Source organism: Grammomys surdaster, unplaced genomic scaffold, assembly GCF_004785775.1.
Source record: "Grammomys surdaster isolate TR1022 unplaced genomic scaffold, NIH_TR_1.0 126131, whole genome shotgun sequence".
In the NCBI taxonomy this organism is placed as follows: domain Eukaryota; kingdom Metazoa; phylum Chordata; class Mammalia; order Rodentia; family Muridae; genus Grammomys; species Grammomys surdaster.
In genome coordinates, this window is record NW_021620939.1 from 5,610,138 (window position 1) to 5,634,370 (window position 24,233).

The 24,233-nt window shown below is 50.5% G+C and overlaps 2 protein-coding genes across 3 annotated transcripts; one reads left to right on the forward strand and one right to left on the reverse strand.

Annotated features, from left to right (window-relative positions):
• Positions 1–2,167: 2,167 nt before the first annotated feature.
• Positions 2,168–14,487, reverse strand: Hemk1 (HemK methyltransferase family member 1). 2 transcript variants are annotated; one of them, XM_028756760.1, is made up of 12 exons: positions 14,348–14,487; positions 12,683–12,916; positions 11,353–11,728; positions 10,931–11,022; positions 10,549–10,642; positions 5,875–6,009; positions 5,527–5,591; positions 5,212–5,261; positions 3,837–3,945; positions 2,919–3,014; positions 2,660–2,773; positions 2,168–2,547 (listed from the first exon to the last, which is right to left on the reverse strand). In XM_028756760.1, exons 3-12 carry the CDS (start codon positions 11,581–11,583, stop codon positions 2,496–2,498), a joined length of 1,038 nt encoding a protein of 345 aa, XP_028612593.1. In that variant the 5' UTR covers positions 11,584–11,728; positions 12,683–12,916; positions 14,348–14,487; the 3' UTR covers positions 2,168–2,495. The 2 variants fall into 2 exon arrangements, with proteins under 2 accessions (XP_028612593.1, XP_028612594.1); XM_028756761.1 differs by lacking the exon at positions 12,683–12,916.
• A 346-nt stretch (positions 14,488–14,833) lies between these two features.
• CUNH3orf18 (chromosome unknown C3orf18 homolog) lies at positions 14,834–21,907 on the forward strand. The gene is made up of 5 exons (XM_028756837.1): positions 14,834–14,895; positions 16,321–16,697; positions 19,848–19,873; positions 20,452–20,599; positions 21,560–21,907. The coding sequence occupies exons 2-5, from the start codon at positions 16,464–16,466 to the stop codon at positions 21,638–21,640; spliced, it is 489 nt and encodes a 162-aa protein (XP_028612670.1). The 5' UTR covers positions 14,834–14,895; positions 16,321–16,463; the 3' UTR covers positions 21,641–21,907.
• The last annotated feature ends 2,326 nt before the right edge of the window (positions 21,908–24,233 follow it).

The following is a 24,233-nucleotide window of genomic DNA, read 5'->3' on the forward strand; positions in this document are numbered from 1 at the left end:
CGGAGCCTGAAAGACACGGTGTGCACTACATCCTCCTGCACTGGCCTCCAAGGAGGATTCCTTGACTTGTGCCAAGCTTCTGGCTAAGACCAGGACAAAAAGGAAGAGAGGGTATGAAGCCTGGCTTTCCCAGAGTGGAGCCAATGGCTGCCATGGCTTGGGCCTCAAGTACTCAGGCCCTAGTGAGAATCAGTGAGGGGAGGAGGCTGCTCCTGGCAGCTCCATCCCCAGAGGGCAGTCACTAGAGCCCAGGACTGAAATCCTGCCATCTTTCCCTTGCTGAGTGAAATGTCTTAGCCTGCCTCATGTTGGTGCTGAGCAGATCCAGCAGGGTACAGGGCCATCCCTCTCTGTCTGTCCTCAAGATAACAGAAATACCCATAATGCACCAAGGTCTTACCACCACCCGCTATAGTTCTAAGTCATCAACCCAAGGTCACATCTTGGTAAGGGACAGACTCAAACCTAAACCTGTGTTGGTAAGGCTCCAGAGTGGCTATGCAATGTCTAGCCAAATTAAGCTGGTAGCTACAGTCTGGAGGCCTGCCTGGCCACCCTACTTGGCTTGGATTTTTATCCCAGTGGAGTCGAGCCCCACATTTTTCTGGGAAGGAAGTTGTCCCAAGGGTGGCTCCTGTTCCAATGACCCCAGCTGCTCCTCCACTGTCACTCCCTACCATTGTTCTCTCTTGGGTGTCAGACCCACAGACTCCTCACGGCCTTAACCTCAGAAAACAGGCCTGAGATGAGGAGAGAAAACCGTCAGGGAATCAGCACTGAGTATAACCCATGCTGAGAGAAGAGGGCGACAGACGGCCGTGAGGTCAGGGCAGCTGCCTGAGACATTTGAAGAAAGCCAGAGCCAAAGGGCAAAGGCAAGAGAGAGGCGGCAATATTCATACAGGCTTGGGCAAGCAAAGTTCAAATGGAGGAGTCTTACTCTGGTTGCACCCTGTTACCCTCCTAGGTTCTTTCTGAAACAGTCATGAGCAAAAGACCAGGTTCACTCTTTCAAAGGAAGCCAGCAGCAGCTTGAAGGCCACATATCTAGGGCTGGACATAGGGTAGGTCACCAGGACCATATCCTGGGGCTCTGAGACCTCCAGTGTGACCTCTGCCAGCACAAATATACCCATAGTAGATGAGTCCAGAAATAGACTCCCAGAAGGTAAGGACCTAGCTTCCTTTCTCAACCTAACTACTTTGTACCGTGGGACTTCAGGCAGGTCTTACCACCTTGACCCTCCTGTGGACATTCGCATACCAGTATGCATGTTCTACTTGGCTCATCTAGAACAGAATAGAATGAGGCCATTTCCTGCACTGGCCCTAGATGCTGAAGAATCCGCTTCTCGTAGAAGTTGGACTCATGAGGTCCAACTGCCAAGACTCCGCCCTAGAATTCAGCTGTCTTGGCTCTGGCAGAGCTGTTACCTAGCAGAGCACGCTGCCTCTGGCTGTTGTACATTAGGTCAGGCCCTTGCAAATGCTGGGGAAGGGGGAAGAGCCCGGTGGAATGAACCTGATTAGTCTCCAACACAACTATGAACCACCCAGATGCAGTCTTGTATCCACCACTCACCAACTGGACAGGCTTCCTGTTGCCGCTCATGACAGGCTCTTCTTTGGGTCTCCTGGAAGCTGGGAATTTGCCCAGAGCTAGAGTGAAGGTCACAATTCAGTGCCCAGACTTGGTTGGGTACACCAACCAGGCAGACATACAAGGGTAATCTGAACTCCAAATTTGAATTTCCACATTTGGAAAGGATGGTCAATAAAAGCAAACAAAGTCCTGTGTTTTGTTTTTTTTTTTCTACCCTACTGTCTCAAACCTAAACTTACATGAATGTAGGTATGAAACCCCAAGATCATGTGTCAAGGCCCTCAGCTGCATCTTCATCCTCAGATACGGCCCCCATACTCAGCCTAGGCCCAGTCAAGGAAGAGTATGTAGGCATTCCCAGGCTGGAGATAGATGATGTTAACCAGAGGGAGACATTCTGTACAGTCCCAACAGTGTCCAAGGCCAGGACTGAGCCTCCCCATCCCCTACCCCATCACATGGTGTCCTTAGATCACACAGTCTGCTTGACTTGCTGCAGCAGGGGGAGGCTCTCAGGCCTAGTCCTGCATGGGGAACAAGGGCCCATAAACAGTAATAACAAAATACTGGTTTACCATTTATTGCTCTCTCAATACTTTACTGGGCACACTTCCCAACATCTTCACAGCAATTTCACCAAGAGGAACCAAGTAGCCTGCTACACGGAGAGGACAGAGCCAGGCTGGAAACCCAGGTCTTGGGTCTCTGCTCTTTGCTGCCACAGGAAGAACACTCCATCCGTGTTTCCGAGCCTCCTAGAAACATGCCTCATGGAGAATCACAGAACCATGGCCATGCCAGGGGTTCAGGAAAGCGCTGTACACCTCTCCCTGGGCAGCACTCCATGCAGGGTGAGCAAGGCGCCTGGCAGGCTAGAGTCCTGGCCAGGTGTTCACAGAGCAGCCACACTTGGTGCAGACTTCTGGACGTGCAGGAACCGCGGCCTGAGGAGACAGGATGAGTGTCTGGGTACCATCTAAGCTCCAGGGAATGTTCATGTGGTGGGGGCTGGGAGAGCACACAGAAGCGATTCAGCTGTGAGAACCCTAGCCTTACCTCCCACAGAAGTCTTCACGGACACCCACAAGATGAAGGTACAGGTCAGGCTGGCTCTGAAGCCAACTGCTGACAAGCTCGGGGTGTCTTGGGTCCACTTCTAAGAAGATGCTTCTACATGAAGAAGAAATGGGTCAGCTCAATGAGGCAGGGCCAGGACCTGTACTTTCAGGTTGTTTGGTCTGCAAGAGGCCTGGGCGTAATGACTGCCAAGGCTTGTCAATTACACAATGGAGGGGGAGGAGGCTGGTGTCCATACCCAGAGGCATTCAAGAGCCGGGGTGCCAAGGTCAAGATGTGGGTGATGACGTCCATGCCTTCGTCACCACCATCCAGGGCCACCAGATCTTCGTAACTGAATGGGAAAACAGTGGAAGGGGAGCGGTGTGTCGGGGGAGCGGTGTGTCGGGGGAGCGGTGTGTTGAGAAGCCATGCAGGCCTTCACAAAGGGCCCTCTGGGACTTAGCCTCTGGGTTGAGAGGAATGCTGAGGATGTATTAGCAAGCAGTTCCTATGTGAACAGGAGCTTTTGCTTCCCTCATCTCTCACACAGAGAGCACCCCACAGAGCAGGGCTGGATGGACCTGCTGAGTTATACTGACAAAGCCCCTTGGGGCATGAAGCTCTCTCACAAGGCAGCTCCTGCTTGATCTGAGGACATTTAAAGCTAATCCTGACTGAGCCCAGGAAAGAGGAGCCAGCTCCCAACCCACGTCACTCATGCTTACAGAGAGACATGGGTTACACTGGGTTTCCCGAGTGTGTGAACACAGGATGCTTCTCCACAGCCAGAAGAAGCGTCAGTGCTGCCTTTCCCACCAAGCTCTTGTGGGACCTTTAGGAGGGCATCTTCCCTTTCTAGGCCTTGGTCTTGTGTAAAGTGACATACCCTATGAGCACCTTCTGTAGGCCTCACTATGCTCAACACTAGATCCTCGCCACACTCCTGCGAGCACTTCCACTCACTCCTCTCTCGAAGTGGGAAACGGAGGCTCTGACAGACTAGGGGCCTCCTGGGGTCAGAGTGCAAAGGCAGCACCTTCCCCAGGGAGGCTGCAGGCTCTGAAGTGTACCTCTCAACCCTGCTGTCCCATGCTGCACTGTCTTCTCCACATGGAAGGGCCTGCACTCCAGCCAATGCTGCTAGAGCGTCTCTGCTGCTCCACCCACTCTGTACCTGCAGATCTCTGGAGCCAGCTGTTCCATGTCCTTGTGGAAGACGTAGGGAGGGTTGCTGACCACCAAGTCCACGGGGCCCCAGGGCAAAAGGTGTGTGCAGCACCCCTCTGTAGGCAAAGAAGAGGATGCATGCATAACGTGTGAAAGTTGGCAGTTCTACTTGCTACCTAGTCCCTTAGGTAGTCCCTCTCTCCATATCTCTCTTTAGACCTGAAAAGCCAGACTTGAAGATTAGCAGCCAGAGTCAGCAGGCTAGCTGGGAGTGGACATGATCTGACATGTAGCTGTTCACCTAGAATATCCATGTTCTCTCTCTTCCCTGGCAAGGCCTCCTCATTAAGCCATATTCAAGTGTCACCTCCAGTAAGCCCTCCCTGGTAGCAAAGGCAAAGGCAGGGCTCCTCACTCTGCAGCCCCCTGGCCTTGCTATTCTCTGCTTTATAACCAATATAGTCTGAATGCACAGGGAGGGTAGGCCGGCTGCCCTCAGACAACCTCTTACGGCTGTTTCTGGATCCCACTTGTACTGGATGCTAAGGCAGGTGTCTAACACTCACACAAGCCTTGGGTACTTCCATGGATAACAAAAAAATCAGAACCGGAGCTGGAAACCTGAAGACACTGCAAAGCTTGCAAGGACCAGGCACTGCTGGACCACCTCATCCAGGCCAGGTGGGCAGGGAGGTGGATTTTGGTCCTAAAGTTTTTTCTTTGTTATTGTTGTTTATTTTGTTTGATTTTTTTTTGAGATGTTTTGCTTTATATCCTATGCTGGTCTAGAAGTCACCATGTTTCCCAGATAGACCTTGAATTCACAGGAATCCTCCTGCTTTATCACTGCTAGATTACAGGTATAAGCTACCATACTTGGCTCTAAACTATTCTCCTTTGAACATCTGTTTACCTCTTTCCAGGAAATAAATCCTAGTTAAATTTATCAGGCATAAGGAATCCAAAAGACCTTGTGGCAGAGCAGTGGTGGCACATGCCTTTAATCCCAGCACTTGTGAGGCAGAGGCAGGCGGATTTCTGAGTTCGAGGCCAGCCTGGTCTACAGAGTGAGTTCCAGGACAGCCAGGGCTACACAGAGAAATCCTGTTTCAAAACAAAACAAAACAACAACAAAACAACAACAACAAAAAAAAGAAAACCAAAGATAGACAAGAAAGGACAGGACAGGACAGGACAGGACAGGACCTCACGGCTAGCCCCTTCATGGGTCAGGTCAGCTAAGGAAACAACAGCACCTTGTCAGTTCTCAGCAAGGGTTGGTCTGAGATGGCCCACAGGTCTGATTATTAGGAAACCCTCACCTTACCCCATTTCTGCAGTGTCTCACCCACCAGTAGCACCAAGATGTACAGGAGATGTACCTGAGGTTATATCAAGGTGGATGATCCGAATCCTGTCCTGCAGCTGAAGCCTGGAGAGATGGGGAGATGGTGGTGAGCATAGGGTGCAAGCCTTGGCTACAAGGACCAGGAGGGAAAGGGAGGCTTCTTGGATCAGCAGTATAGCTGCTGCTCAGTCCACCCACTAAAAGTCCCACGGGACCACTGGCCAGGCTTCCCTCACTGCATCTCTCCTTCAAGAGTGAAGTCAGACACTACTAGGTTTGTACTAGAATAAAGGTCAAGTTCAGGTCCCAGAGTCTAGTGCTGGCCTTTTGGACATCCCAGCCCATGTACCTCTGAGCATTCTCCTGGGTCAGACTAACAGCAGCTTCTTCCTTATCCACAGCAATGACCTGACTCTGCCCCAAGAACAAAGGAAGAGAGGTGGAGGTCTGGGAGATGCCCGTCTAAGAATCGTCCCCTCGCTCCCAAGAGGAAAGAAATATGTAACAAAGTTTTCCTGTGGTTAGACTCTAGCCATACAGACAGGGATGGAAGTCAGAGGCTGTGACCATGCTTGGCTGGGCACACCTTCCTTATATGGCCACTTTCCCTCAATGCGTCTTACAGAGAGCTGTGGGGGATGGTGAGTGACCATCTCCGTGGCTAAAGGCATGGTAGAAGGATGCAGAGATGGCCTACCTTGGGAAGCTGGCTCAGCAGGCTGAGAGCAATGGCTCCCGATCCACAGCCCACCTCCAGAATGAGGGGGCCATCTTGGGCTTTCACTTCAGGGGGTCTCCGGGCCACTTCCTCTAAAACCCATTCAACCAGTTCCTGGAAGGCAGACAGTCTGGATCAGACTAGGTGCTATCTTTGCTCCTGAGGAGCCTTTACAAGGAAGTCTAAACAGCTGGCTCCTACTGAAGACAGGTGGGGATAGCCAAGGCCAAACTGATCTTCACTTCAGCAAGGGCCCTGGGTGGGTCACTCTGTCACTCCATGCCTCAGTTTACACATTTGTGCAAGTTGAGTACTCTTCTCAGGAACATAATAAAGAGTAGTCAGGATCATATACCTGACCCATCACCTGCAGCTACATGCACAATAAATCCCAGCTGTGCCCTTCCAGACATCTTCCCACTTTATACTCAGAAATGCTGAGAATCCTATTCAGCACCCAGCCTCCCTGTGTCTGATCCTGCTTCTAAAGCCTATATTAATCTGTTGGATCATCACCACTGGCTCAGATAGATACCAACACTCAAGGGTCAAGGCCCTACCTGGAGCCTGAACTGTGGCTCAGGCTTGGAAGTGCGGATATAGCTCAAATGTAGAGCACACTGCCTAGCATGTGTAAGGCCCTGGGTTCTACCCCAGTACCACAGGGGAAAAATAAATAAACCAGAGGTGGCTGGTGTGTCCTCAGCTTTCTCACAGTGCTGAGTGTGAGAATTTCCCAGGAGATTCCTAGGCCCAAAGGACAAACACTTCTCCTAATAGGGCAGGGACACATCCCTGCCCAAGTCTTGCAGGTGGCTGTGGCACAAACTGAACATGGTAAAGGGGCACAGTGTGTAATAGCCTGTCTGGATGGTACCCACCACTGGAGCAGGGGGACACTTTTAGACACCACCAGCCTGAATGCAAAAGAGGTTGGGGTCTGCTGTCCACACAGGTTGTATACGGTCATCAACACAGGGTGAGCTAGGAGTGAAGGCTGATACCGTAGCTGACATGTTTCTACCCAGAGTAGAGTAGGGATCCACGCATGTAGCAGGGCAACATGGTCTCTTCTCAAAGACGACAACCCCCTTGGATATGAGCAGGAGGCCCTTCAAGGCTCAGGAAACTGGGAGGAAGCGGCAGGTGAGATCCACTTTGAAGAAGTGAGCCCCTGTGAGGTGTCTGTTACCAGGCCTGAAGGGTACAAACTGTGCCCCAATTCAGACCCAGACACTGAGCCTCAATAAGCCAACAAAAAGAGCCAGATTAAAAGCAGAAAGCAGAAGGGAAGGGGGGAAAGAAGGAAGGAAGGAGATTTATTCAACATGGCCATACTGGGAGGAAGGGCAAATAGATCCACAAACCCATCAAGCTTGTCTTCAGAGTTCTGAAGTGAGATCAAAATTTAAGGGGCAGGCGAGGATGTGCACATCTGAGCGGTCAGGCCAGGGTGTGGTCCTGCCCACACTGACCCTCCATTATTATGGGTTTCAGTCTTCTCATCCTGTCAGGTGGTCTGACAAGTTATTAGAACTGTGGTGTCTCTCTTGGTGGGAGACAAGCTCTCCCTCTGACTAGTGCATGAGATTCCTCAGGACATTCCTACTTCTTTGGGGTCTCCTGTTTCAACAGTCTGAGAGAATGAGGGACACAGCTGTCTCTTCAGAACATCATTTGTGCCAGGCCAGTTACATCTCTACAACCCAAAGAGCGCTAACCTGACTTGAAGATCTAGGACTGGGTCTGCCTCTCTCATCACACTAAATCATGAGAAGATGATGACCCATCAGTCAGGCACCAGATCACTCAAGCCTACTTTCCTCTGAAGTCTATCCTGTTGAGTCCCCAAAAGAATTTGTCCTTCTAGGGCCCCAATCTCAGTGGTGATGCTCATTCACACCAAAGGAAACAAGTCCCAGGCAGAAAGAAGCTGAAGAGTTGGATCACCCCTCCCTGTTTCAGGCCCCTTCTGTACTAAAGAGCTACAGCCCATAGGAGAGAAAAAACTTGGTTCAGTCCTGTGCCAGGCTTAAGTGGGGAACATTGGGGTGTGTGAAGCAAGCTGGGCTGATGACCAGCGAAGAATTTGCAATCAAGGGCTGTGACTAAGGGGCTATGGTACAGGCAGCAGACTGAAAGGACAGAAAAATGACAGCCTGTGTTAGGGGTGTAAGTTTCTATGGGTTTCCTGGCCACAAATGGCCCACTCTGGCTGGAGGATGACCCCTCAGCCAGCCCACACTGGCTAGCCACCTCACAGAGGCATCCCTGACCTCAGACATGCACACACCATCTATGTAAATGGCCATCTGGGGCAGGGTGTGAGGCTGACAGACAGTGGCTTCTTTCTTTCCTTTTACCACAGACCGTGGAAAGCTCATTTAAGTGGAGGACCATCTGGTGACTATGTGGGAACTATCTATGTCGAGACCACATCCAGTCTAGAAAGTTCTTTTTTATACAGTGAAGACCTTTCCTCTACCTAAAGCTGTTGGCTCTGAGCCAAGCTAGCCACAGACCCAGGTCATCTGTTCCAATTGAATCCAGCAAGAATTCAAAACATGGTATGACAGAAGAGAAATACAGGACAGAGACAGGGAATGGGCAGCTGGTGGTTTTCCCTGGGGCCACTGCTCCAGATGGGACTGTACAACTCCTACAGAGGTGGAGTGAGGTCTCAGCAGGATACAAGGGCCATGCACACCCTCTGTTAGGACCGATCCTATCTTTGCTGGGCTGGCCCTAGTCAGGCGTACTGCCTCCCTAAAACAATTCTAGCACTGAGCCTCTCCCCACCCACAGTCACACAGCACCAGATGGAGGCATAATGACTCACAGCCCAACCTTGGGTTTCCCACTGTCATACTGTCCCACTGTCACACTGTCACATTGTCACACTGGAGGCTTCACTACCCTCTCACCCCCTAGGGAAAACCAAACTCATCAGGCCGCAAGCCACTTGCAATTTTGCATTTCAGACTTTCACACCCACCATCAAAAACCGCCCTTTGATGGACAGAGACTACAGACTCCATGACCCCCTCCCCTGAGCCCCTTCTCTCCACTCCCTACCACAGGCCACGTCCTCTTGATTTCTTAGTAAAGCAGCCCCGTCTGATGTGGCTTCCCATGGGGGCAAACCTGATAAGTTCTCAGAATTGTCTGTACAGTGAGGCAGACCTGGCCTCTCAGCCAACCACAGCATCCTCACCCTCCCTCCTCCAGCAGTAAGGCTGCCTTCCTGGCCCAGACCCACCTCACGTGGGTGGGTCTCACAGGAGCTGAAAGCCCCATACTCAGAATCCAAAAACACACAGCAGATACCAGGTCAGCTCCAAGGGGACGCAAAGGCCACTGTGATAGCTGTCCCTCTATGTTCTACGCCTTAACAGTCTCCAAGGATAGCAAGTGATCTCAAGGCCAGTAGTCACATATTTGGAAAAAGCTACTGGGCAATCCCCCAGAAGCCTGAAGATGACAGGCCACATCATGCTTGGAGTATCTGTACCCTGGCCCAGGTCATGCCAGTTCTAAATAGGATAGAGTCAGAAAGTTCAGGTGTGCTTCCTGTTGGTCCCCTTCCTTGACAACCCTGTGACTTCTCACAGTACTGCCAAACAATAAGAGGTAAACCAGGTGATCAACAGATTTCATTTTTTTGTTTTTTAATGTGTGTATGGTATTTTGCCTGTATGTGTGTGTATATGTACCGTGTTCATGCAGTGCCCAGAAAGGCCAAAAGAGGGTATCAGATCCCATGGGACTGTAGTTAGAAATGGTTGTAAACCACTGTGTGAGTTCTGAGAATTGAACCTGGCTCCTCTGGAAGGGCAGCCAGTGCTCTTAACCATTGAGCCATCTCTCCAGACAGATCGGAGGGTTCATGACCAAGGGATGGAGATTAAAAGGGTGACACGCTGGCAGCTCAAAGGCCATGGGTAGTAAAGGTGGAAGGGGACAGGAGCTTTTCAGAAATCAATCTTTTTCAGAGTCTAGTGCCCTCTGATTTTTCTCAGCATCCCTTAATGCAACCCCATGAGTCCACTCTCTAGCTCCCAGCTCTGCCATCAACAAAGTCAGGAGAAATCCAAGAAAAACAGAAACATCTCTCCCAGATCAGGTTGTGTCCCCAAGGGGCAGCATGCATGGGCCACACAACTGCCAGTTCTAGTCATCTGAGGAACTGACACAAGCAATCACCTCACCAGACAACGGACTTGAGGAGACCACCAGTCACAAAGAGCATGGCCTGATAGTCCATCACCTGAGCCCACAGTAGGCAGCAACTACCTGTAAGGTCACACAGCTCATACCAGGCCTCTAGTAGAGCCCTCCCTACTCCCCCCATCCCCTCTAAATCACTGAAGGCCATTTATTTCTCATGGGTTGAGTCTGCCACAGGCCTATAGGATAGCTCCTAATATGTGGGACAATGCTACTTGGAGTATTCTATGTCATTTCTGGTCACTGAGGCTGGGGCAGAGGCTTGGAATGTAAAGACAGTCAAAGGGAGGTGACAAGAAGGGTTCTCAATCATATGTGGAAGGGTGCTGTGAATGGCAGCCATGGGGCCCCAGCGCCCCCTGGTGGAAATCTGGGGCAAGACAGGTCCCTTTTCTCATCTCCATTCTGTGCTAGTGAGATACTCACTTCTGTCTCAGGCCGAGGAATGAACACTGGGGGTACCATCTTCAGATTGAGCCCCTGAAAGTCCCACTCCCCAAGGATATACTGCACCGGCATCCTGCAGGAGGAGTATCCAGGGAGTCATCAGTACCAGAACCAGGAGTAGTAAGGCCAGAGCTGAACTGAGGACTACTGTAGCTAAGGCTATCTAGCAGGGTCCTGCCTGCAATACCCTAGGACAGTCAAGGCCTTCCCTTCTTTCAATTTACAAAACCAGTTCCTCTCTTGATACTTTCTTACCCCAACAGATCCCTAGCCCTTAGACACTTTACTCCTCCCTGACCATAATTTAGTGGAACTGGCAAAGGACGGATCTCTGTAGAGTCATCTGTTCATGGGTGCTTACCTCTGTAATCTATGGTTACATAGCTCCTGGATGCATTCCAATTGTTGAGGGGTCAATGGCTTGGTCCAAAGTGCTGGTCTCAGGCTCTGAAACTGTTCCCATGAAGAATGTAAGTGGCTGGTTCCCTTGGTCTAGAGACACACACCTGGGTTTCTTGTGTGGACAATGTCTGTCAACACTAGCTACTTAATCATCCCAGAACCCACAGTGCCTGGAACACACTGCAATAGTTTGTTGGATGAATGAATAAATGTCTGCCTGAAACATTTGTTCAGCGAAATATCACCAGTCTCAACTAAGCAGCCTGATTGAGGCAAAAATTAAAATAGTAAAGTAAAATTAAAAAATATAACCCCCTCACTATCCATTCCCCAGAGACCTCCCTCCTCCCTCTCCCTATCCTCTCTAACATTCCACTTAACTGTTTTGGCTCCAAGGACATGAGCCACGATGTACTCACTGGATTCCCGGGCCTCTGGGATACCTCTTTCCTCAAAGACCCGTGTCCAGTGATTAACCATCCCTGAGGCACTCAACAGCCCAGCCAGAGATGAATAAGTCTTCCATGAGTTGAAGGCCCAGCCCCGGGGGGCTCTCCTCCTTCCTCCGGGACCAGATAGAAGGGTCCAAATTATCTGTCCCCAGAGCTTCATTCTTGGAGAAAGGTTTCCAAGCTCTCTCTTGTGCTATATCAGTCACTGAGATAAGGGCTGGCGGTGATCCGTGGGCTGGGCTTGAAGAAAATCAGTCATGGGTTCCAGTTCTCCATTGTTTTGTTTCTAAGATGTTGCTGTCATCCTAAAGAAGGATGTGGAAAGACTCAAAATGTGCCAGAAAAGGGTGTGCTTTAGTCTGTCACCTCCTGGACTATATTCATATCCCCAATCACCTATCTGATTCCTTCTTGTCTTGGCCAGTAATGTTTTGTTATTTTTGGTAGAAGCAGGTTGAACTGGTAGAGCTCTGTCCCTGTTAACAGTCAAGGTGTAGGTTTGGGAGTAGGTTAGACCTATGTCAGACCCCAGTGTGAGTGAAATCAGTTGAGTCGTTTCTGACTTCCAGTTTGCTCATAATGTGGAAGAAATAACACCAGGTTTCTGGTGAGTGGTGCCTTGGTCAACGAATATCAGGGGCCTGGAAGTCCCTTGGGACTCACTAATAAACTTACACACCAAGGACTCACTAACAGATGGAAGAAGACTGCCATGCTTGGGAGCTTTGCTTGTGACATTCTGTGTGTATCATTATTGTTTAGAAGCTGAAACTTTCCCTCTATTTTAACCCATAATCCCTGGACATTGGTATAAATCGAAGGCTGACAAATTAACAATGTTACATTTAAGTTAGCATAAATAAGTGATCTGAAAACTTAAAATCTGTGGTCCCTTCTACTTCCAAACTAAACTAACATTTGCTGAGAACCTGCTAACTGCCACATGCAGTGCAGACAGGGCTCCAGAAGAGGAAAGCAACTTTCCCACAGTAACTCAGGTAGAAAATACCCCGGGCAGAACACAAATCCGGCTCTGCCAGACTCCTGACGCAACTGGGTCCACCTGTACCCAGTTCCGGAAGGAACCAAATCTCCAAGTCTTGACACAGCCTCCATCCCAAATCCGCAAGGACATTATCAATGGCTCAAATGAGCGCGCCCTCTCTCCACCCCTGAATGTGAGGGATAGGGCCATCTCTGTCTCAAATCAACTTTGCAGCCCATGCATTCCCATCCCGATCTCCAGCTCAGGCGCATACCTGCTAGAGGGCACGCACGTTTACCCTGCCCATATACCGGTACCAGAAAACATTCCCAGGATCGGCCCCCGGATGTGTGTAACCTGCAGTGCACTCCGTCAGCATCTTGCTTCCGCCTCGGTGCAGTTAAGAAAGGGCCCCGGCAAATCACGTCTTCCTGGCCTAGAGTTCCTACAGTGGCTGGATTCCCATTTGAAGATTGTGGTGTGGTGAGGAGGCTCAACTGACCGGTACCTGCAGCGCCCCCCCCCCCCCCACACACACACAAGGGGAAGTACAGGGATGTGAGAGATGCTTTGCAGGGTCCCAGATCCACTAGTCTTCCTTAAGGTCGGAGCAGAGATGTGGCTCCAGCCTACGGTGATTGCTTGAAGCAAACGTTTACATATCCAGCTGGGTTGGTGTGTGGGAAAAAAACAAACCGCGAGGATGTCACCCACGTGTACTGGGTGTGAAAACCAGATTATTTAGGGCGGGGTGCGTGTGTGTAAACTCTTCTAAGATCTTGTAAACTGAGACTGGCAGCGTGTGGTTGGATTTCAGTGTTTGGGAGCAGTCTTTGTTTTCGGAAAGGGACCCTCTTGACTTCAGACACACATAATTTGGAGCAGATAGCAAAACAGCGAATACTGGAGAACTGGATTTGAATCCTGATTCTGTTGGTAGCTCGTTGCTTAACTTTGTTTAAATGCCTAGACCTTCTAGGCTTTAGTTATGTCTTTTGTAATATTCATAACATTTACAGGACCTGGTTGTGCAGGCACGTAATCACAGCTACTGGAAAAGCTGAAACAGGAGGATCATAGATTCAAGGCCACCCTGAGTAATTTAGTAAAAATCTGTCTGCAAATTTAAAAGGCTGGAAGGGACTTTGAAGAGATGGCTCAGAGGTTAGGAGCACATATTGTCTTGCAGAGAACTGTGTTTCAGTTCCAAGCACCCATGTACACATACCCACCCAAACATGCATACACATAATTTTGAGAAATAAAATATTTAAAAATAAAAATAGTTCATGGGGGTAGCTCAATTGATGCGCTCACTTAACATTCACACAACTCTGGGTTTGATGTTCATAGAAGTGTGGCAATACACACTTATAAATCCCAGTTTTCAGCAGATGGAAGCACGGGAACCAGAAGCTCACCTGTCAAGGCCAGACATGAAACCCTGCTTCAGAAACGTAAAAAATAAAGTATTGGAGTAAAAAGGGAGAGGGGCTGGGAACTGAATGTACTGGTACATATCTGTAAGTCCCAGTACAAGGAGGTCTGGAGAGACGGCTCAGTGAGATGGGGTGGGGGTAGTTTTAAATGGTTGGAGATACAACTCTGGGGTATAGGAAATTGGTATTTCTGTCCTGAGATGAATTTTGCTGTGAATGAAAGCTATTATGAGATGTATAGGTGGGCTATCGCGCAAATAATTCCATTCTGTTGCCAACATCTCTGCACTGAAGAGTCTACATTTCTAGCCCCATAGTTGGAGTCATTTACCAAAACATCCTTGTACCAAAACATCAGAGTTCCTATATACACAGGAAACTGAGACAAAAGAAGAGAAGCAGTTTGTTGCTTACGGTCATAAACTCTATAGAGGATCAAACAGTTCATTTTAGGTTTCAAATACTCCAGGTCTGGTGGTGCTCTCACCAAATCTCTTTACCTGTTTTTTGCGGCTTACAAGTCTGCCCCAGTGCGGGTGGAGCTATCCAGGAGCCAGAATTTTGGTCCAAAAAGGGCCTGGCTACCTACAGTCCACTGCCCAACTTCCGGCAGGCCACCAGGGTCAGAGGTATTCTCAGAGAATCTCTTTTGGCTGTCGGGTTTCAGCTCTAAGCTCCCGCTGGGAGCGGAGCTATATCCGAGCGACAGGCGAGGGAGCCAATGCTGGTCGGGCTTTAGGTGTGGCAGCCAATCAGGGTCCGGGGGCGCGGAGGGGGCCGGGAGGCAAGGCACTCGGCTCCTGGGGATCCCCCGAGGCTGCTCATCTCAGCCCCACCCCCTCCGTGGACCGGGCCCAACCCACCCCAGTTCAGGTTGTCAGCCGGCGCAGGCTAATACTAGCTGATTCCTGCGCGCACGCAAGGCAGACCTTGAGTCGGACCTGTCCCCCCAACGTCCGGGCCTGGGTGTTGCCCTCGCCCACGCCTCCTGCCGGTCGCTACCACCCTTAGCTTCTCAGACTGAGCTCGGCGCCCCGGAGAGGATTAAGTAAGTGCTGAGATCGGCTGCTACTGAGCAAGAATGGAGGAATTACAGGGTCGTGGAGGCGGGCGTAGGGATTGAGATAGGGACCAGATGGCATTCAGCTTCTTGGAGGTCGGGGTGCTCACCACTTTTATCCCTGTGGTCTTCCCTTACCCTTTGGACCCCGAGGCAGGCCAAGAAAATAGTTGGCAGGATGGCTTGTCTCCTTTTTGGCCAGTAATAAACAGACTTAGAGCAAGTTAAGGGTCTGGTCCAAGGTCATGGCTGGGATCAGCGGCAGAGCCCAGAAGAGAACCTGAGACTTCTTGCTGAGCCAAGCTGGGGAGGACAGAAAGGAATGCGTCTACTCCCTGCATGACCCTCTGCCAGCTTTGCTCCTTCCTAAGGGACCATGAATGATATGTGCACACCACTCACGCATATGTGACACCTGCAAGAGGAGGCATCCCATGTACACCTATGAGCCACACAGAGACATGTATGTAGCCATAAGCTAGGAATCCTTTCTCTTTCTAAGTCTACACCTCTGCAGCACTGCTAGGACTCATTTTCATCCTGCTTTATCCAAGACCTACAGAGGCTGGGTGATCTTCCATCCTCTGCTTCCAAACTAGTAGAGAAATGGGTGTTTCGAAGTGGGTATTCCATCAGTGCCTCTGAAGATGTAACTCTGTGCATTATTTCTTGGACCACCTCTGCCAACTGTCTTGCCAGAGGATCTAGCTCAACCTATCCTTCCTGCCTCTTGGTGTCTCCACACCAGCCCCACCCTAGCCCCAACCATAGCCTGGGTCTCACAGCCAACTAGGTCCAGAGACGGCTATGCCTAGCTCCTCCTGGGTTGTTGGTGGTAGTGATGGAGATTTGGAACATTTTCTGGGTTCCTTCTGTGGACAGGCCATGTGCTTGGCTAAGTTCTTTCCAGCTCTGGGGACTTGTTCATTCTGACATGCCATTAACCCTACAACACCATGGGGTTGTTCTTGATATTTCCCACTTTGAGAAAAACTAGACACATAGAAGAGGGATGACTTGCCTGAGGTTATATCAGGTCTGTCTGAATCTTAGGCAAGTATTTCTCAAGCAGGATGAGGGATGTGGGTGCAGGGAGTGAGGAGGTAGGAGAAGTAGCAATTACAGAGATAATTGTGCAAGGGGTGGACTTTTTCTTCAGGTCTCCTGCATCTTCTCCCATCTTCCAGTTATGAACACTGTAGTCATCATGCATGGGTGACAGGGCTTTGCTTTCATGTCCCTATGTCCCTACAGAAGCCTGTGTCCTAATACCCCATGAACTTGATCAAGCTCTGCCTGACTTAGCTCTGTCTTGAAACCTTTTACTTCTTCGGTGCCTTCAGATTCTAGAGGGACTTGATCTCACAGACATGCCCCTAGCTGTAACTCCTGCTTTTATTCTTGCCTTTCTAGAACTCGGAGAGGGAGGGGTCTCCTGGTAAGGATTCAGCTGTGCCAGTGGTCATCACGGTGGTGGGAACTACAGCCTTGGACACTCCTAACGTCAGCAATCAGTGGGCAATTTGACTGAGCACTGGCAGTCTTCCAGCATCAGCATGAACTCCAGGGTCCCAGCCACTCAGAGCTGGTTCAGCAGCCACCCACCCACCACTGAGCCTGACTTGGAGCCTGCCACTGAAGGCTCTACCACAGAGACCACCACCCTCAGCCCAGAAACCACAAGCTTCAATGACACCAGAATCCCTGATGTGGCAGGTGGTGCAGCTGGTGTGGGTACCATGCTTCTGTCTTTTGGGATCATCACAGTGATTGGCCTGGCTGTGGCCATGGTGAGAGCCGGGGCAAGCTGGAGAAGGTCTGGACGGCTGTCCTTTGGGGGAGAGTGATTAGTGTTTAGACTTATAGACTAGCTAATTAGAAAGTCTATTAATGATAATGCAGTCCCCTCCCACCCACCCCTAAGATTTTTTTTACCAGGGCCCAGATGAGCAATTCTAATGGGCAGAGCCAGAAATAAGTCTGAATGACACATGGTGTTTGGGTCTGGGGCTTATAAAATTGAGGTTGGGGAGGGGTCCATACACAGGGTCTTGATAGGCAGATGTTTGAAGCAGGTAGGAGGTTCTGTGAGCATCAAGCAGGGCAGTGAAACAGGAGTGTGGGAGTTTCAATAGCAGTAGAGGGCAGAGATAGTTGGGATATTGTGTGGGATGCAGAGTCCGGGTGGGAGGCCGGCCGTCAGCAGTTACTTTACATGTTTGTTTGGCAGTTATTTACTGATTCTCTTCCTTTACCCTTAGGACACAACAGGGCTGGAAGAGACAAGGTCCTGATTTGTGTTTCTGATAAAGAATGGGTTAATAGGCAGGGTTTTTTATCTGGGATAGGTGGTCAGAGTCAGCTGGGAAGAAACTTTAGAGCTCGGATTCCAGGTATGAGAAGGGGCAGGGGCAGGCAGCCAGCAGAACAGAGGGGAGCTAGAAGAACACTCTATCTTTCAACAGTGACAGACACAGAGAATGTCACTAAAGAGCCACTAGAACTTGTAAAGTTAAGACTAAGAAAAATGCGGTGCACCTGAAGCCCCCCAGAGGGGCTGATAATAATGCCAGTCCTCCCAGTGCCCTTTACAAGCAATGATGGCTAGCTAGCCTTGAGCTCAGGATCATGTGGATCTGACAAACACAGCTGGATGGGATTCGGGGTGGGGGTCGGAGTGGGGGATTGGTGATACAGATCAGTAGCCAAGTGCATGCATAGCAGGTACAAAGTCCTAAATTCAATAGTAAGCACTGGACAAAAAGCGAGCAAACAAAAACAAACAAACAGCACATAGAAACACAAAACAACAACAACAACAAACAAAAAAAATAGGGCAGGGATAGTCATCCATGGCCTGGCTAGGGCCACTGTTAAACCAGGGTTGCCATATGGGTCCTGCAGGGTTGGGACAGCTGCCAGGGAACAACTGCTGGCCAGCAAGTAGGGCTAGGGTATGTGACAGGCAGAGGGAGGCCAGGGAGGAGAGCTTTCCTGGGGCAGGAGGAAGGTAGAAAGCTAGTGTTTGCCCTTAGCACCTACGTGGTGGCTCAAACAGCCTGAGATACCCTAGCCTCAAGGGCAAATGCCTTAGAATCTGTCTTGATTCTGAGCAAAAGATTTTGACCTGGGAATTTGATAAGGCTACCTTGCTTTTTGTCCCTAAGGGACATCGGGCCAGAGTGGATGACCTTCCCACCAAAGGTAGAGAGGCAGAAGGTGATGGGACAAAGATAGTAGATGGCACAGAGAAGAGAGGACTTCTAGAATTGCCCCCCAAGTGTCTCTTCCTTCTCCCTCGTGCCAGCCTTGAGCTATGCCATGGGTCATGCCTCATGCCTCATGCCTCACACAGGAGTGTGAAAAGACCTTGGTGCAGGTAGGAGTGGAGCAGGAAAGCTCCCTGGGAGATGTGTGGTGGACAGTGAGAGGCAGAGAGATTTGGAAAGGAAGTAGAAGGATGTGCTCAGCCGGGGTGGAAGGGCCACGGGGCAAAGGCATGCAGGCTGGATGGGGCTTTTGTCTGGCTTTTCCTGTAGATTATCCTGAGTCACAGGCCACAGGGGAGGGAGGACATTTGGAGTAAGAGTCACAAGGCCAAGGAGCACGCTTGGGGTACTGTGGTTGGCGCTCAGGCTGGGGATGACCCAGAGACCTGACTTTCTGTTGTTTCTACCCATAGTACAGCAAGGAGTTACTCCCTGGAGCAGTTAGATGAACTAGAAACACTTCAGCGTTTTTCTGCTTGAGATCAGATGGGAAAAGCTCTGAGCCAGATTGGGAATTAAACAGATTAAAGCTATGAGTGGGCTGCAGAGATTGTGGGAGCCACAGGGGCTTAGGACAAACTCAAGGTTGTGTTTTTTCCCCTAGGCAGAAGCTGCCATATTTTTGTTGTTGTTTCTTGTTTGTTTGTTTGTTTGTTTGTTGAGACAGGGTCTCACTATGTAACCCTGGCTGTCTTGGAACTCACTATGTAAATCAGGCTGGCCTCAAACTCAGAGATCTGCCTTTGCCTCCTGAGTGCTGAGATTAAAAGCTTGTGCCACCACCACCCAGCCAGGCTGTCATATTCTTGATGGTTAAAACTTGCCAATTTGGGGAAGAGCAGATGGTGGCAGTAGTCCCCAGAGTTCCTGCCCAGGCGTGTGCTCCCAAATGCCACCCACTTCCTCTCTCGCTGTGTTTAGTACCAGGTTTCCTGCTCCTGCCTGTGGGTTCTAGATATGATCTGCTTATAATCCTCTTACCTTTGTGTCTGGACAAGGGATGGAAGGTCCCTGGGACCTTCTTAGGTTTCTCTAGAATCAGGACTCTAAGGGGTGACCCTGGGGCTCAGGGATGCCTAGAGCCTCTCTCTCTGTGCTGCAGTCTGCCTACTGTCGATCTGCTGCTCTTTTCACATGGCTTTGGTGAGAACTGAGGGGTAGGGACATGCTGAAGTATTCCCTTTCCCCCATTAGCACTGAGGAGTCCCACGCAGATGCTGAGTGGGCAGTTAGTCAGGATTTGGAGAGCCGGAAACAGTCAATTCCAGACAGGCCTAACTAGTTTTTCTATGCCTGGCCCCCAATCTCTGAGTCTCCAGACTCAGTTTGGGATCTGTTGGCATCAAAAGATATCATAGGAGCTGGGTGGGGTTGTGCAGGCCTGTAATTTAAGCACTCAGACTGTAGTAGAAGGATGGAGACAGAGTTCAAGGCCAGCCTGGACTACATAGGGAATTCCAGGCAAAACTGGGCTCTTTAGCCAGACTTTATTGAGGAGCAGAAGCAATGAGAATGAAGCATAAATGTAAGATGTCTGTATGGGATGAGACTGACCCTGAGGACATGGGACCCACAGGTTCCCACTTTTCATCCTCTAAGGTTCCCCCACCATGAGGACATGCTGGATTGATGGGGACCTTCTTCCTTCTGATGATGTTCCTTCTCTTGCAGGTTTTATACATCAGGAAGAAGAAAAGGTAATTCCTCAGATGGCCCTGAGGCTGTAGCCTATGGGAAAGGCTGGGCTGGGATCCAGGGGGTGTGAGTGGGAAAGAAGAAACAGGCCCCAACACTAAGGCTCCTCTCCCTGGGGGAGGGGAGGGGGTGGGACAGGGATCAAGGCCTATTCTGCCCACTCGTGATTGGGACAGCTACTTTCAGACACAGGCAGGCAGGGAGGAAGATTCTACGAAAACAAGTGTAACCCTGGTATTGAGAGGTTGGTGGGGAGAAAGGTAGGAATCATGGCCACCCAGATATCCGGATGTCCTAAGTCTCCCCACCTCTGCATCTGATTGCAGTAGGATCTTGGCCCAGGTAGCCCCTGTGGAGCCTATGGATCATGGTCCCACCAGACTTATGAATAGCTATTTGCTTATTCTAAGACAATCCTCTGAGAGTCGAATCGGTACTATAAGTTCAAAGATGTCTGTCAGTGAATTCTAAGGGAAGACTTAGGCACCTTAGACTTGATGTGTGGCTCCCTTGGCCACTAGAACTGAGCGAAGGAGGAAGGCTCTTCTCTACCCTCAAACAGACTCTGCCCTACCCCCAGGCTGGAGAAGCTGCGCCACCAGCTCATGCCTATGTACAACTTTGACCCCACGGAGGAGCAAGATGAGCTGGAGCAGGAACTACTGGAACATGGGAGAGATGCAGCCTCCATTCAGGCTGCTGCCTCCCTGCAGGCCACACAGGGCAAGGTAGGCACTGGCCAGTTTTCCCACCTAGCCTGGAGCTGCCCTTTCTCCTGCAACCCTCCATCCTTTCCACGTATCTTGCTGGCACCTGCCAGGTGATGAAGTGGCACTTTTGAGCACGTGGGTCTCTTCAGATTTATTCAGAAACCGCTGGGTTCTTCCGTGGCTCTCACAGACTCACTGTGCAAAGACGGGCTTTGTGGGATCCAGCCTGGCTCAGCTCTGACAGCCTGTAGGTCGTGGAGGCCCAGTTAGAATCTCTGAGCCCAGTTTTTCTCATCTACAGATGGAAATCCTAATTCTTGCCCAGCAAGCTCTCACAGGTACTAGCTGGGAAAGCAGACAAACAAGCTAGTGAAACTTAAAGGCAGGATCGATGGGCAAATACGCTTCATCTCCACTTCAGCAGGATCTGTGGACCTGAGTGGTTGAGTGGGGTGAGACTCCAGCAGAGGCAGATGAAGCCTAATCCCTGGCAATCCAGGGAAGTGAGGCCCAAGCCAAACACACCTCCTGTATGCAAAGGGGTGGGCACCCAGGCCCTCATCGTGTCAGCCACTGAGCAAGCAAACTGCTTGCTACCATACTCCCAAATCCTCAACGTGGCACCATGTAGGGCTTGGGCCTGTCCTTGGTCCATCCTTGTTTTTGCCCCTGTCCTTGGGGAAAAGAGGACCAGATCTTCCTGCTGACAGAAAAAAAAAAGATACATGCATAATTAATCCAATACTAAGCCTGTAGGAAGTGCTGCCAAGGTGACAGGGCAAGCTAGGAATAGCTTGGGGGAGGGAGGACTTCTGAGCCAGGTCATATTTCTAGACTGAGCTTGGTGGATGGGGACTCTAGACATGAGGCATAGCCAGTGCCAATCAAAAGCAGGCACCAGGAAGTGAGGGTGGAAGTGACTGGACCAGAGACTGCCTTTGGTCAAGGTTTCTGATGCTCCTGCCTGTCTCCCTGCAGAGCACTCTCCCTTCCCAGGGTCCACTGCAGAGGCCCAGCAGGCTGGTGTTTACCGATGTAGCCAATGCCATCCACGCGTGAGAGGCCGGGGAACAGGCCTGGACCTTTGACAAAGACAACTGCCACGGTCCCGGCAGCGCTGCCCACTTCCTGACTGTCAAGACCTATTCTCAGGACCAGAGCCATCACCACCACTGAGGCAGGAAAGGGCTGCAACAGACCCCAGCTGTGCTGAGGCCCTACCTACTGACTCACAAGCTCGCAGAAAGAGCTCTGACCAGGCTAGACATTTGGCCACTGACTTCTCCTGAACCCATGGCCGTGGCATAGAAGGCAGCCTTTATGAAGGAAGGCAAAGAGCTGGCTTCCTGGTCTCCTGTATCCCTTGCATCAAGGTCTGCTTCTCTGATGGGGAGGAAGAGCACAAGCTTGAAGGGGAGTGACTTTTTTTTTTTTTTTTTTTTTTTTTTGAGGCTGGAGTCTCCTCTAGGGTAGAGAGAGGCAAACAGCCAGATGACTGGGACAGGGCAGGGCAATACCTTTTTTTTTTTTTTCAGGTATGTGGAGGGGAGGAAGATTTTTTATTTTATTTTATTTTTTTATTTTATTTTATTTTTGAGACAGGGTTTTGGCTAGCCTGGAAGTTGTAGACCAGCCTGGCCTCCAACTCACAGAGATCTACCTGCGTCTACCTCTTTAAGTGCTGAGATTAAAGGCATGCATCTCCACACACAGCTAGAACAGCACCATTTATAAGCCCAAGAGGCACAGGGAGAGAGCTGGAAATGCCCAGCAGATGCTCTGGAAAGGGCTCCACAAGGCCAGGAGCTATCCATATGTAAGATATTATGGTGAATGGGTAAGCATGAGGTCTTCCAGAAGTCTCTGCCATATTGCTGGCAGCCAAGATAGCTGCTGAGGGAGGCGAAATTGGGAGACTGGGTACGGAAAGATGCAACTCCTGTAGATGTTGGGAAAGGCCACACACAGACACATATGAGTTCTAGCCTAAGAGCAGGACAGAGGCTTTCTGCCTTGGCTCCACCTTGCAAGCTGACTTCCACACAGTGATAGGGAGTGGAGCATTACCACAGGCTACTTCCTCCCCTTCAGTGCTCAGGGCTACTCGGAAGAGAGAATCAAGGCTGGGTTCCTCTATTCACTGTGTTTCTTTAGTGGGCTCTAAAAGCTGGGCACACCTGCTTCTGGAAATGGCTCCTTTCCTGTAAGGGGTTCTGGGAGAGGCTGTTGGTCTAAAGGCAGTCATAGGCCGGAAGCTGGTAGGAAAAGCTATGGTTGCCTGAAAGGGAGTGTCCTTTGAGGAAAAGATCTAAAGAAGAGAGTCTGATTGTAGTTTTCCCCTTCCACCGTATCTGCAGGAAGGGCCACTCAGTGTTCATGGAATATAGAATAGAGTCTGCCGTTCGTCTCCTCTCTAAGTCTTGAAGGTCCGAGACTGACACCAGGGGCATCTGGGCAGAGTAGACCACAAAGACAGGGAGGTTTTTCTACACTGGGACATACGCATGAGCACTCACAGAGGCGTGTCCCCAACTTCCCTGTCATCCCTGTCCCCGGCTGGTTAGAGGGGATGCGGGGGTGGACGTGTGCTATTGGACAGATATCCCATGTCAGGAGGTGAGGGGCTAGGAGGATCCCACGGGGAAGGTTCTGGTTTTATTCCTGCCTCTGGCTGCTATAAATACGTTAGCACTTGAGCAACTGGAAAGCTGCGAGTAATTTAGGATGCACAAGGCTGTAATTTAACTCCAGCATCTCAGTGTGTGAGAGCATTAAAGATGTAATTAAGATGTTTACACAGAGAGAATGGAGTCTGTGACACTTGGGGTGCAAAACCCCGGGAAGGGACACAATGGGTGAGGTGAGGCTCTGTGGGAGGCCTGGGGACAGTCACTTGGATCCCAGCTATGAGATGGCAGACAGCCAGCTGGTTTAACTTGGACATGCTTTGGCCTGGGGGGGCTTCATGCTTTGACTTGGAGATGGGGCAGCAAAGCCTGCAATATCTGGGGGTAGAGAGGTCAAGTAGGTAGAATCTTTTGAGATCAGGTTAGGAAGAGGGCTTGATCCCCAAAGATCATGGGGTGACATATGGTGTCTCGGGGTCCACAGGAGCTATGTCTGAAACACAGAAGTGTTTCACATGGAGAACCAAGTACAGGTGCATGGAACAGAAGGGGGGCGTCAGTAAAGTTATGTGTGGGACCCACCTGTCAGGCTCAGAAAGATTTACAGGAGAATGACAATAGGGTGACCAGTGTGCCCAGGAACACCCAAGTGTCCCTGTGTCTGTGCTGAAAGCTCCATGAAAGCGAGCTGACCCTCAGACTAGCATGACTGAAACATAGAGGGGCTTAGCCTCTAGGTTCCATGATAAAGGGGTGAAGATGGGGACTGTGGGATAGGACTGTAGGCAAGACTGAGGACCGAGTACCCCATGGGCGGGTTACAGCTGGACCTGTCAGCTGTCAGTGACATATTCGCTCTTAGGAAGGACTCTCAGAAGACTGGCAGGACTTCTAAGGGGCACAGGTGAGCAAGTGGGCTGTGTGTTTCCACACTGTTAGTCAACCCCTTGGTTTGGGAATGTGGGTGCTGCAGACCTCTTGGTATTCTGAGGAAAGTGCCTGGGGAGAAAGGGTGACACCCAGGG

Coding starts and splice junctions, on each gene's coding strand:
- Hemk1 (XM_028756761.1), bottom strand. CDS start 11,583: ATGAAGCTCTGGGGACAGATAATTTGGACCCTTCTATCTGGTCCCGGA. Junction 10,643..10,930: donor TGTAACCATAGATTACAGAG/GTAAGCACCCAT, acceptor CTCCTCCTGCAG/GATGCCGGTGCAGTATATCC. Junction 5,592..5,874: donor TGCTGAGCCAGCTTCCCAAG/GTAGGCCATCTC, acceptor TTCTTGGGGCAG/AGTCAGGTCATTGCTGTGGA.
- CUNH3orf18 (XM_028756837.1), top strand. CDS start 16,464: ATGAACTCCAGGGTCCCAGCCACTCAGAGCTGGTTCAGCAGCCACCCA. Junction 16,698..19,847: donor TTGGCCTGGCTGTGGCCATG/GTGAGAGCCGGG, acceptor CTTCTCTTGCAG/GTTTTATACATCAGGAAGAA. Junction 19,874..20,451: donor TACATCAGGAAGAAGAAAAG/GTAATTCCTCAG, acceptor CCCTACCCCCAG/GCTGGAGAAGCTGCGCCACC.